This window comes from Leguminivora glycinivorella, chromosome 27 (genome assembly GCF_023078275.1).
Source record: "Leguminivora glycinivorella isolate SPB_JAAS2020 chromosome 27, LegGlyc_1.1, whole genome shotgun sequence".
Lineage (NCBI taxonomy): Eukaryota > Metazoa > Arthropoda > Insecta > Lepidoptera > Tortricidae > Leguminivora > Leguminivora glycinivorella.
The window spans coordinates 5430378-5444323 of record NC_062997.1 but is presented as its reverse complement, the minus strand read 5'-3'; the positions used below and the strand labels follow the sequence as shown (position 1 = coordinate 5444323).

Sequence of the window (13946 nt, the reverse complement as noted above, 5' to 3'; positions counted from 1 at the left end):
ATTATGTTAGTGGCAAACAAGCATCTGGATAGTAAGTAGTCTCTGCATGTGATGCCTGCAATTACACCCATCTTAAAGGCCGGCAACGCACCTCCAACACCTCTGGTGTTTCAGGTGTCCATGGGCGGCAGTGATCGCTTACCATCAGGCGACCTGTCTGCTCGTTTGCCTCCTATCCCATAAAAAAAATCAGTCAGTGGTAAACAAGCATAGTTCCAGATGGTAAGCAGTCTCCGTAGCAGATGTTTGCAACTAACATGGTTAATTGGTTGCATGCGCATTGTTATTAAACTAGAAATAAAATAAAGAGCATAAAGCCTGGGCTCCACTCGCCGAGTCGAGCTTCGTCAATGAGGAGGCACACTGACATTTTATCCCTTCAGGCGGCGCCTGTGCAAGTGTCTAGGCATGTCACTGTCATTCATATGTGAGAGAGAGAGAAAACATATCATCTTCTCGCTCTCACGTATGGACTAATACGGTGGCGCCATCTGTCTTTGAGTGTGCCTCCTCATTCGCTTTCTGCATTTCTTATGAGACTGCGTCCTTTAGCGACGCGTCGAGTAGAATTCAAATGTATGAGGACTCGATTCGACGCGGTTCGATTCCGCTTAGTGGATGCTAGACATAATAAGTATTCGCAAATATTGGCCTGGCAGGCAAGCCTGGTCGCGCGATAAATGACATAATCAGGCCGTCTCTTTCGCACTATTTGTAAGGGCGATAGGGACGGCCTGATGTTTTATCGTTTATCGCGCGACCGTGCTATCGGTGCTGGGTCTTACGAAGCTATTTTGTGTAAACAAGAATTTCACGAGACAGTGACACAGAATTGAAGAGATAATCCTTGATAAGCCAACTTTGACCTTTGTTTCCAAGAAAAACACAGTAAAAATATTATTTAGATTAGAGATAGGCCGAATATTCGGTATTCGGCAAGTTTTTCAATGTTCGTATTCGGCCGAATAATTCGATTGCATTGCCGAATATTTACCGAATAAACAAAGTAAATAACGAATGAAGATCTTACATATTCCATTGGATAATAAGCTCCTATTTTAGTAGCTTTCTAAGGAACTACTAAAAAGAAATAATTGCCTATGCGTCAAAATATAAATACAAAGTTGAAAAAACCGTAGTTTAAGAGTTGAGAAGAGGTCAGAGTTGTTTTAACTAAGGTTTAGTTAAATCCACTAAATCGTAAGATGTTCTTGTTCTTAGTGACTAAACAGATGTAGTTCTAGCAACATAATTATATTATGTTACCGTTATCAATCATTTAATAGTTTAAATCTTGACATCCGCTTTCTAAATATGGCGTAACCGAATGTTCGGTTCGGTAAGTGCTGAACCGAATATTCGTATTCGGCAAAGTCCATATTCGGACTATATCTAATTTAGATATAATCTTTAGACGCGTCCTGAGTTCATCCTATTAAAACTAACTTAAGACACACCCTACCCTCATGGTCCAAGTCAAGACATACAATCAACATTTTATTGTAACTTAAACATAATGCCCCAGTCAACGCATCATTGCATAGGGGACTCAAATGACACCATTGAATTTTGATCATACTTACTTTAACACCGCAAGGTCATAAGTGATACGAAGTTACAGTCACGTCTATAAATATCTATACATATTACTGGGGTAGAGGGTTCATAAATGTATAGGTATTTATGCAGTACCGTAGGCGTATAGTACGTTTTGAGTTGAAAGGAAGTTTCTGGTATTTTTATTGCTCTATGGTCGAATTGTGATATTAAAATGACATTTGGTTGGGTTTTAAATGGACTTTTGTGTTGTTGGTTAAGCTGAGTAATGAATGTAACGATTAGAGATGGGCCGAATACGGACTTTGCAGAATACGAATATTCGGCCGAACATTCGGTTAAGCTGTTACCGAACGAAACATTCGGCCGAATATAAGGTTATAACTTTTCTATGATTGGTAATAGGCACATTTATCTTACTAAGGCTCTAAATGTTCTTGCATAAGAAAATGTTTTGTTTTGTTTTTAACCCCCGACGCAAAAACGAAGGGGTGTTATAAGTTTGACGTGTCTGTCTGTCTGTCTGTCCGTCTGTCTGTCTGTCTGTCTGTTTGTCTGTCTGTGTGTGTGTCTGTCTGTGGCATCGTAGCTCCCGAACGGATGAACCGATTTAGATTTAGTTTTTTTTTTCTGAAAGCTGAGTTGTTCGGGAGTGTTCTTAACCATGTTTCATGAAAATCGGTCTACTATGTCGCAGTAGGGGGTTTTTTCAAAATTTTAATTTTGTAGTTATCCATATATTACGTCACAGTGTAAGGGGGGGGGGGGGTCATACTAAATGTGACAATCCCTGTTAAAGGGATACAAAAAGCGTGACATAGGGGGGGGGAGGGGTCCAAAAACCTGAAATTAACGCATTTTTAACTCCCTTTGGTAGTTCCTAAGAATGCTGAAATAGGATGTCATTAATTCATTATCCGATGAATTACGAAACAACTTACGGTATTTATTTACTATTCCCCTCACTAGCTCGGAAACACGTGTTTTGCCCTTTAATACCAGCGGGTAAAAACGCATTTTATCCACTAGTGGGTAAAGTAATTTGACCTTGAATAAAGTCAAATTAATTGCTTTAAAATTGATAAAAGTAGGTGAATCTAGTAATAAAGATGATTTACCACCTGTAGTCCATGGGCCAGTGAAGAAGTCGGTATAATTTGGGGGTACTAAGTTTCCTTTTTACAGCAGTTAGGTAGGCTTATAAGGATGTTAAAAAACCATGATTGCCATCTCAAAATGGTAGCTAAACAAAATGGCCGCCAATCCAAGATGGCGGATATTGAGTTTTAAAAAATCGACCATAACTCCAGAAGTATTGGTCCGATTTCATTTTTATTTATTTTAAACGAAAGCTCCATTTGTGTACTCAAACACTTGTCATATTCATTGTTTCGATAAATTCAACCATTAGTTGGTAATTAACGAAAAATGTAAAAAAAGTATCTTTTTTCTAAGACTTTTTGTCAAAAATCATGTTTCTACAAAATACCTTGCATATTCTAATAAATATTTAAATGCAGAAAAATAGTGCCATTAATCACCTTTAATTTGATGTATAAAAGATACAGACTTAATTTACAAAAATACATAGAGGCTTAATTTTAATTCTGTCTGTTGAAATTCACCGTTGTGCATACAGTACTAAAAGCTTCAGGTCGAAGTTGTAGATTACTAATATGCTGTTTTTAGTATATTTCTGCAATTGTACTTACAATTAAGAAAATAACTGAACATGATAGTATCCGAAATCCATTAGCTTTAAGAATATAATATTTAATAAATAAAATAAAATAAATAAATAAATATTAATAAATATTATAGGACATTCTTACACAGATTGACTGAGGCCCACGGTAAGCTCAAGAAGGCTTGTGTTGTGGGTACTCAGACAACGATATATTTAATATATAAATACTTATATACATAGAAAACATCCATGACTCAGGAACAAATATCTGTGCTCATCACACAAATAAATGCCCTTACCGGGATTCGAACCCAGGACCGCGGCGCAGCAGGCAGGGTCACTACCGACTGCGCCAGACCGGTCGTCAAATATAATATGTCATAGGTAAAGTACAGTTTTAGATATTTGATTATTTTTATAAAATTTCTTTAGTGATGCAGCGCCAACCAACCGAGATAATACAAAATAAATAAACTAGACATAGTTGAGGTCCTATCTCATCACATTAACCTTTTGACCACCATGGGCGGATATGGCCGTCGCTGGAAATGCTTCCTAAGGACGCCAACCATGGCCATCAGTTTTGTCAATTACATTGGGGACCCATGCGGGCCATCTTAACGCCTAATTTTGCTCCAATAATCGCGATTCACGTCTGTCTGGTGTCCGGGGCACGACATATTCTTTTTCACTATTTGGCGTTTAAAAGGTTAAGCCTAACTCTGATCCGTGTTGGAGAAAACTTATATTTAGTTAAAGTAATCCTTGCATACAAAAGGTGAAGAACACACCCAAAAGAAAAATAGTCTTGAGAAATGCACTATAATGCATTAATAAGGAATATCTATGAAGTATCCGACTACTAAACAACGTGATATAGGTACCTACCGAATAAACCTTAATTTACGCACAGAAATGTATTACATATTACCGCTAATGTAGATTGTAGAGCCAATATCACCAATATCAAGCCTTCATGACAATCACAGGTAACAGATTAATTTTTCGAACTTTTATAGCAGGTCTTGTTTCTGAGCTATGCTTCCAAAACAATACACGCATATTCCACCTTCAATCACGACTTACGTGCCCTGGCCCGGCCCAAGCCCATTTTAGAGTAGCAATCCGGTCTCTATAACTCTCACCCGTCGCCGCATCAGCATCATCTCGTTTCGCTTCCATCGTAGAAAGACATACCGAACGTATTGTGCTCTATATGCAACTTTTAGCCTCTTCATTTAGTACATTGTTAGTGTCCACGTCTCGCAATAGCTTATGTCACGGTGAGAAGTACCCAGTTACACACTGATCAAACATGTTGGTCTCCAGTAACTGGCATCCTTGCCCTTAATACGTCCTTTAGCCTAAAAAAGGCATCCAAGTCCTCCGTGTGATCTCCGCCGGCAGCGAGGCCGACCCAAGTCTCTGTATTGTGTTATGGTTCGCCACAACTCGACGTTTTGTGCCTATTTTGCGTGATGTGGGGGATTTAGCTAGTCCTGCCAGCTTATCTCCTCGAGAAATCCTATTAGACCTTTAATGTTGAGTAAGAGAACTTTGGAGAGGTCTCTCGGGGATCCGAGATGTTTTTTCCTGTATGGAGCCACTCTGCTCACTTCATCACCAGGTGACAGGCACCCTCGTCACAGGGGAATGTTCATAGCATCTGTTATGAAAATACGTTTGTTAAATAGTCTACGACCTGTTCTGACATTGGTTACCATTCTCAGGCGGACTTTCCCTAGTTGAAGGAGCGTCTTTGTGAGTTTTCCATTGATGCTAGGCTTGGCTTGTTTGACTGAAGCATTTGATCTGGTTTTGCCAGTGTGCTGTGTGTAGTTTCCTATTCAGCATACCTTGCTGAAGGGCATCGGGAGAATCAGCAGTCGACCCCAGCTGCCTGGCCAGCTCGTAGGCCGCATCATCACCTCGAGATCCACTGTGTCCTTTGGTCCATTGAAGGATGATTTTGTTATTATGACTTACCGCCGTTAGTCGTTTATGGTATTCCTTAACCCAAGCTTTATTTGTTGTTCCGGATAACTTGTCCTCTGTTACTTGTTATAAAGGCTGAAATATGGAGCTTTGGATAAGCCTGTCCTTGCCGTAACTTTCAATTTGTACATACCTCTATATGTTTAACTACTTTAACCCAACACTCACCGACGGCATACATCATCGGTATCTGACGGGGAACATCACATGTGCTTCTTTGAAGATGACGATGTTATCCGCATATCGAAGATAATCGAGGCATACATTTATACATCTATCATCCCTATTGCGGCTTTTATAAATGCCTTCCTGTTTAAAAACTTGGCCAGATTGTATAACCCCGGAGTTACTCTCTACTAATTGAGATTCGTCGATACGGGTGCTAACTTTTCCTCTGATTCAATAGCAGGTTGCATAGAAACATTCGCATTTTGGTACACCTTTTATGAAAATTCAACTCACGTGAGTAGGTAATTAAAAAGTCTGTTATTAACGTCTTCTAACGTTTTTCGTTCGGTAATGACCAACAATACATGTTAATCATATTTGGCTCTACTTTAAGCGGTGATAAATGTCTCAAAGTTTGTCCATCCGGTATTTCACGGCTTCGTTGTTTAGTAATCGGTAAAATATAGGTAAGGAACATCTATTAATGCTGTACTAAAGAACATTTCTAAAGTTTGCCCGAATTCTGGGGGTGCTCTTCACTAACCCGCTCATGCGTAGGTTTTTTTTTTTCAAATCTGAGAGTCCTTGAATGCGGAACTATTTTCAATCCGGAATACGATCTTATACGCAAGATGATGACGGAGTATTCCGTCTCCCAGGCACAATCACAACAGAATTGCATTGCGAATTCGCGAATATATGAGCGAAATTAGGCATTACGGAGTCCCAATTTTATTGCATTTGGCGTCCGTATCGTTGGCGTCCTTGGCAAGAATTTCCGGTGACCACCGTGGCCGTCCGTGGCGGTCAAAAGGTTAATGGTTCTATCTTGACAGTCTCGATACATGTTAGTCATATACCTAGTACACTTAAATACTTAATTTTCATCATTGAGGTGTGTTGCGCATATGGTATCTAAACAAATTTTATCCTAGTACTATAGATTATCTACAAACTCATGGATACTATCATGTTCTATTAACATAAACTATTATTCTAATTGTACAATTGCTAAAATAAACTAAAAACAGCATATTTGTACTCTACAACGTCTTTTAGTACTGTATGCACCCCAATTGCATACATCTTTTAGTACTCTATGCACTCCAACCTGAAGCTTTTAGTACTGTATGCACAACGGTGAATTTCAACGAAGGCAGCTTTAAATTAAAGCCTCTATGTGTTTTTGTAAATTAAATCGGTATCTTTTATACATCAAATTAAAGGTGATTAATGGCACTATTTTTCTGCATTTAAATATTTATTAGAATATGCAAGGTATTTTGTAGAAACATGATTTTTGACAGAAAGTCTTAGAAAAAAAGATATTTTTTTTACATTTTTCGTTAATTACTAACTAATGGTTGAATTTAGCGAAACAACGAATATGACAAGTATTTAAGTACACAAAAACCGGCCAAGTGCGAGTCGGGCTCGCGCACAAAGGGTTCCGTAGCAGCAAATATAATAAACCAATAACTTAACCAAAATTACAGTTAAATCAACCTATCTCAAAAACTATAAGAGATACTTTGATCAAACCAAAAATCGTTGAAAGAGTTAATTAGCATGCATCACCTCTATTTTTTTTAGAATTTTATACCCCGTAGTTATAAAAATAGAGGGGGGGGGGGGACATACTTTTTACGACTTTGAGAGCTGATATCTCAAAAACCGTTCACTTTAAGAAAAATGTTTTTTAGAAAACTTTATATCATTTTAAAAGACCTTTCCATTGATACCCCACACGGGTATGTACATCGAAAAAAAAATTTTCATCCCTCAGTTACATGTATGGGGGGCCCCACCCCCAATTCTTTTTTTTACTATTTAGTGTCATAATTTTGTAGCGGTTCATACAACACATATTCCCATCAAATTTAATCACTGTAGTACTTATAGTTTCCGAGTAAATCGGCTGTGACAGACGGACAGACGGACAGACGGACAGACGGACAGACGGACATGACGAAACTATAAGGGTTCCGTTTTTGCCATTTTGGCTACGGAACCCTAAAAAGAGCTTTCGTTTAAAAAAAATAAAAATGAAATCGGACCAATACTTCTGGAGTTATGGTCGATTTTTTAAAACTCAATATCCGCCATCTTGGATTGGCGGCCATTTTGTTTAGCTACCATTTTGAGATGGCAATCATGGTTTTTTAACATCCTTATAAGCCTACCTAACTGCTGTAAAAAGGAAACTTAGTACCCCCAAATTATACCGTTTGGCAAAATTGGACCAGCTGGCCCATGGACTACTGTGGAACTACTGGAAGCAGGGATAAACGCATTTTTTGCGTTGTAGTTTCCTCGCTATAGTGAGGGGAAAAGTTTTGTGTTACACTCGGGTGCAAATGTATTTTACTTCTCGTGTGTTAAAAAACTCGCAAGTTCAGGATTCTATTCTCAAACCACTCGCTTCGCTCGTGGTTCAACTATAGAATCCTTTCACTTGCTCGTTTTTAAATTCCACACTCGGCGTTAAAATACAACTTTGCCCCCTTGTATAACAAATAACTATTGTTTATTCGGCAAATATTCGCAATATAACCGAACTATTCGACCGAATACGAACATTGAAAAATTTGCCGAATATGCCGAATACCGAATATTCGGCCCATCTCTAGTAACGATTATTTCAAACTTATTTAAACTATACTTATGTCACAATTATTGTTTCTTTCAACCCCTTTTTTTGCCAAGAGTGGCACTGAAACTTGAGTAGTTTCACTGAAGCCCTTCTTGGAAATTAGTCCGGTCTCCTCACTATGTTTTCCTTCACCGAAAAGCGATTGGCAAATATCAAATGACATTTCGCACATAAATTCCAAAAAACACATTGGCGAGCCGGGGTTCGAACCCGCGACCTCCGGAAGGAAAGTCGCACGTACTTACCGCTAGGCTACCAGCGCGTCAATCACGCGTCAAATAGCGTAAATGATCAGTACCACTACTCGACACTAGGTGTCAACAGTGTCGCGTCTGCCAAAAATGTAATATTAAAACAGTTTACAACTTATATTACAAGCAGAAGGAATTGAAAACAGAGTACTGATTATTAGCTAAAAACTGTTGAGCATTAGACTTTGTTCGTCGCGACATCTATCGACAAGTGTACTGATAATTTACGCTAGTTGACGCGTGATTGACGCTAGGTGTCACTGCAAATAACTTGTATTTACCGATGTATGGAGTTACAACTCTTACTGTCAATTAAAACCTTAATCCTACACTAGGAACTACTCATAGTCCTACTCATAGTGTTGTGTTCCTGCCGGTGAGTAAGGCTGCCAGAGCTCAACGAGGCTGCGGTGTGCTAGCGACGGATGGATCTACGGAACTAATTTGTTCCGTCAATTGTCCTTTGAGTCGTCGGCAACCCGAACCCTCCTTAAGGGAGTGTAGCTTCTAATGGGTTGGCAACGCGCATATGACACTCCTTGAGTTGCAGGCGTTCATAGGTTACGGTGACCGCTTTCCATCAGGCGGACCGTATGCTTGTTTGCCACCGACGTAGTATAAAAAAACTAACCATTTTTTTTTTTCAGTTAAGATTCGACCGGACCAAAACAACTGAAGCTCTACCTCTATCATACAACTCTGGCCTCATCATAAGAGACTCTAGGTTCTCCCTGCGATATGACGCCGCTTCTGCCACATACACTTTATCTGTAAGTTTTTTTTTTTTTTTTAATCGAAAAGTAAGTAAGTTTATATACTGTATCCATACTCCATACTAATATTATAAATGGGGAAGTGTGTGTGTCTGTTTGCTTGTCCGTCTTTCACGGGAAAACGGAGCGACGAATTGACGTGATTTTTAGGGTTCCGTAGTCAACTAGGAACCCTTATAGTTTCGCCATGTCTGTCTGTCCGTCCGTCCGTCCGTCCGTCCGCGGATAATCTCAGTAACCGTTAGCACTAGAAAGCTGAACTTTGGTACCAATATGTATATCAATCACGCCGACAAAGTGCAAAAATAAAAAGTGGAAAAAAATGTTTTATTAGGGTACCCCCCCTACATGTAAAGTGGGGCCTGAATTTTTTTTTCATTCCAACCCTAACGTGTGATATATTGTTGGATAGGTATTTAAAAATGAATAAGAGTTTGCTAAGATCATTTTTTGATAATATTTATATTTTCGGAAATAATCGCTCATAAAGGAAAAAAAAGTGCGTCCCCCCCCCTCTAACTTTTGAACCATATGTTTAAAAAATATGAAAAAAATCACAAAAGTAGAACTTTATAAAGACTCTAGGAAAATTGTTTTGAACTTGATAGGTTTAGTAGTTGAGAAAAATACGGAAAACTACGGAACCCTACACTGAGCGTGGCCCGACACGCTCTTGGCCGGTTTTTTAAGTGGAGATATTTGAAGGGACGGAGAGTGACATAGGCTACTTTTTGTCTCTTTCTCCGAGCGAAGCCGCGGGCAAAAGCTAGTACTTTATATAGAGTTAAGATAGAGTAAGACCACGGAAGCTCTGCCTCTATCATACAATTCTGGCCTCATCATACTCTTTTGATTGCTGTATATTTTTGGTTTGATACTATGGGGCCTGTAACAAAGGCGAAAAATTGAACTATAGGCTGTACTCCTTATACTGATCAACATTTGTTCAGTGACTTTAAAAAATTATGAAGTTTTTAAATTTTAAATTTTTCATACAAAATAAATATTAGCTTCAATGTACGCCATTATTGTTGTCATTGACGTTGTCTGTCACACTTTAGACTTAACAGAATTCGCAATACATTACCTCTTAGAAAAAGCTTTCAAGGGTGATAAAAATCAAAATACAAGTTATTTTTAAAAGTCGCCGAACAAATGTTGATCAGTATAAGGAGAATAGCCTACAGTTTAATTATTCGCCTTTGTTACAGGCCCCACTCTGTATATCTGGCTTGTTGTATATTACTATTTAAGTATGTTTATGTAAGTCTATTTATATTCTCTTATATGTGTATGTTTATTCAATTTGTGTGTTGGACATTAGAATAATTATGATTTTTTATTTCGAAGCACCTACTCTTTTTGATTATGTTTGTTATTTCCGCTACCCAAAGGTTGTCTGGTAGAGATCGCTCTTTAGCGATAAGACCGCCTGTTGTCTGCCTCTATTTATAATCATTTGTTTTGTCTCCACTGTATCTTTTGCTGAGGTGTGCCAATAAAGAGTATTCTATCTATCTATCTATCTATCTAGGATTCGTCGGGGGTTTTTTCAAAATTTTAATTTTTTGTTGTGAAGGGAGAATCTCCAGATTCTCCCTTCACAACAAAAAATTTAAATTTTGAAAAAAACCCCCGACAGCGACATTGTGGACCGATTTTCATGAAACATGGCTAAGAACACTCCCGACTAACTCTGCTTTCAAACAAAAAGAACTAAATCTAAATCGGTTCATCCGTTCGGGAGTTACAGTGCCACAGACAGACACACACACCGACAGACAGACACGTCAAACTTATAACACCCCGTCGCTTTTGCGTCAGGAGTTAAAAATAACATAAGTTTCCAAATTAGATAAGTGTAGCTTAGCCTGACTTAACATAATAGTACATTACTACAGAGGCCGGGACAAAGGGGGTTGCCGGCCGAAGACATATAGACGGCCGTATAGGTCTGAGGCGGGCAACCCCATTTCCCGCCGAGGTATGTATAGTGCTTTTCTCAAACATGGTATGAAATAAATAAAGTTTACTGAAAATAGTAACTTTGGATGGCTGTATCTCCTAAACGGTGCGTCGTAGCGCAAAAATAATCGAATTTTCGTTCCCCTTTGATGCCCCGTATACGTTTATAAAAAAACAAAAAGTAAAAAAAAAATTAAAAAAAAAACGAAAATTTTTTTTTTGTATGAAAACGCACCCAAAATCAAATATTGTCTAGGGCCCGTACCAGTTGCAGTCGGCACGTCTATAAAGCCCCTTATAGTTTTTTTTTTAATTTGGCTAAATACCTGGATGTTATGTCACAATTATCTGTGTTTGGAAATTAAAAAAGAGGACTTTGCCGGCCTTGGCCTGCAAGGTTTGTATGAAATTCTATTATCTATCAATCGTCCTAGCCGCACCTGCAACGTCATACTTCGCTGCCAATTATAAGGCACATAACATCAATATTTCATACCATGTTTGAGAAAATATTTTTTTTTTCAAAGGTCAAAGACATTCAAGAGACAGACGCTGGCTGGTACCAGTGCCAGGTCATCATCTCCGCCTCAAATAAGATAACTGCTGAAGTGGAACTTCAAGTCAAGACACCGCCCATTATTTCTGATAATTCTACAAGGAATCTTGTCGCCAGCGAAGGGGAAAGTAAGTGTATCATCAGGATAAATAATACATAGATTAAATATACGATCATACCATCCCATACATTAAAATGCGACCACCTAAGAACGCGCATACATCACACATAGATGGCGCCACAAAAATGCCTTGTTGCCATCGATTATTTGTAGATCGGCGTTAAGTGTCGCTTTTATGGCAAAAGTGACACAACGCCATCTACAAGTATAATCGAAAGCTACAATTTGAGAGGAAAAACTCATTCTCAGCCGAGATTCGAACCCGCGACCTCCGAAAATGTTTTGTTAGGGTACCCCCCCTACATGTAAAGTGGGGACTGATTTTTTTTTTCATTCCAACCCCAACGTGTGATATATTGTTGGATAGGTATTTAAAAATGAATAAGGGTTTACAAAAATCGTTTTTTTTATAATATTAATATTTTCGGAAATAATCGCTCCTAAAGGAAAAAAAAGTGTGCCCCCCTCTAACTTTTGAACCATAATATCTTTAAAAAATATGAAAAAAATCACAAAAGTAGAACTTTATAAAGACTTTCTAGGAAAATTGGTTTGAAATTGATAGGTTCAGTAGTTTTTGAGAAAAATACGGAAAACTACGGAACCCTACACTAAGCGTGGCCCGACACGCTCTTGGCCGGATTTTAACCGTCGCCTCATATCTCAAGAAGGACGGTTATCAAGTCGTCTGTATGTTTTTTTTTATTTTTTATGTTTGTTCTTCGATATCTCCGTCGTTACTGGACCGATTTTGAATTTTTTTTTTGATTGAATGTATATGCATACAGATTGGTCCCATTTTTCTCAGAACCCAGTTCTGATGATGGGATCCTGGAGAAATCGAGGGAACTCCTCAAATCTGAAAGGCATACATATGGTGATTTTTGTGTTTTTAAAGGAACAGCATGCATTTAGGTAAGGAACAGTGACATTTGGTGCAGTGGAACTGCTGATGATGGCCAGAACGGAACTCTTCAAATCTGAACGGCACGCTTATAGTGACTTTGGTATTTTTATACGAACAGCATGCACTTTCGTCCAGAACAGTGACATTTGGTGCAGTGGAATTTCTGATGATGGTCAGAACCGAACTCCTCAAATCTGAACGGCACGCTTATAGTGACTTTGGTATTTTTATAAGAACAGCATGCAATTTCGTCCAGAACAGTGACATTTGGTGCAGTGGAACTGCTGATGATGGCCAGAACCAAACTCCTCAAATCTGAACGGCACGCTTATAGTGACTATGGGTCATTCCATTGTAACGGGTGGGACATTTATACTCTTTTTTGCCTACATTTTGCTTTATTTCTGCCAAACAGCAACAATTAGCGTATTGAATACGACATTATCTCTTACCTGAATAATCAATGTTTACTGTACCATCGAAAAAAGTATGAAAATGTCATTATTATTATGAGAAATTGATGGTATAAGAAGTGTGACGGGTGGGACTTCAAAGTGCCTCTCCTCTCCGACTTGACTTACACAATTCGCAATTGGTAAGAAACTATAAAACTTTTGTTAAACAACCAATTTTTATATGATTCCTGATATTGTATAGATTAGGTATTAGTATAATTTACGCAAATAACTCTTAAAACAAAAATAATTTTCCTTCTCAATGCTTGTGACGGGTGGGACAGTGCTTTGTGACGGGTGGGACGAGTAACATTTGAGCATACAAATATATGAAAAATATAAAGACAGTTCTTTTGTATTTACTTTAAATCAGCTCTTTAATGAATTATTTAATGTTACAAGTAATAGTTTCAATAGTTTTCTTGGAGCATTGAGACAAAAAAAAATTTTTTTATCTTAAATTTTTAAAGGTTCAGATAATTGTCAAACATCGTCAAACAGTCTATTACTGCATACTTTTATCAGCGATTCAGGACGAATGTCTAAAATTATACCAGTTTTAATGAAAGAGACTTCTTCCTGATTCATAGCATTCATTGTGTTCTATAAAGTAATACCACAACCGAATTAAGCAATATTACACATATAATTTGCTTTAGTATAACCCAGCTAGGTTTAACTAAACTTAAAAGAACGATTTTATACTCACCAACTCCAGTTTTACCAGATAACCCATTCTGCTCACCCGTCAGTGACGGGTGGGACCTACGTTGAAAAGCGTTAAAAAGTATTTTTTTATTTACAAATGCAACGCGTTTTTTGGCTAAAATAATCAATCTCAACCTAATTGTTACTTTC

General features: G+C 38.1%; 1 protein-coding gene across 1 annotated transcript in view; it reads left to right on the top strand.

Annotated features, from left to right (window-relative positions):
* Positions 1-13946, top strand: part of LOC125240292 (lachesin) — a 28718-nt gene that overhangs the window by 1827 nt on the left and 12945 nt on the right. Inside the window, exons 3-4 of the mRNA XM_048148162.1 lie at positions 8959-9081; positions 11577-11733. Coding sequence (XP_048004119.1) covers positions 8959-9081; positions 11577-11733 — 280 coding nt within the window. The remainder of the gene's footprint in view (positions 1-8958; positions 9082-11576; positions 11734-13946) is intronic.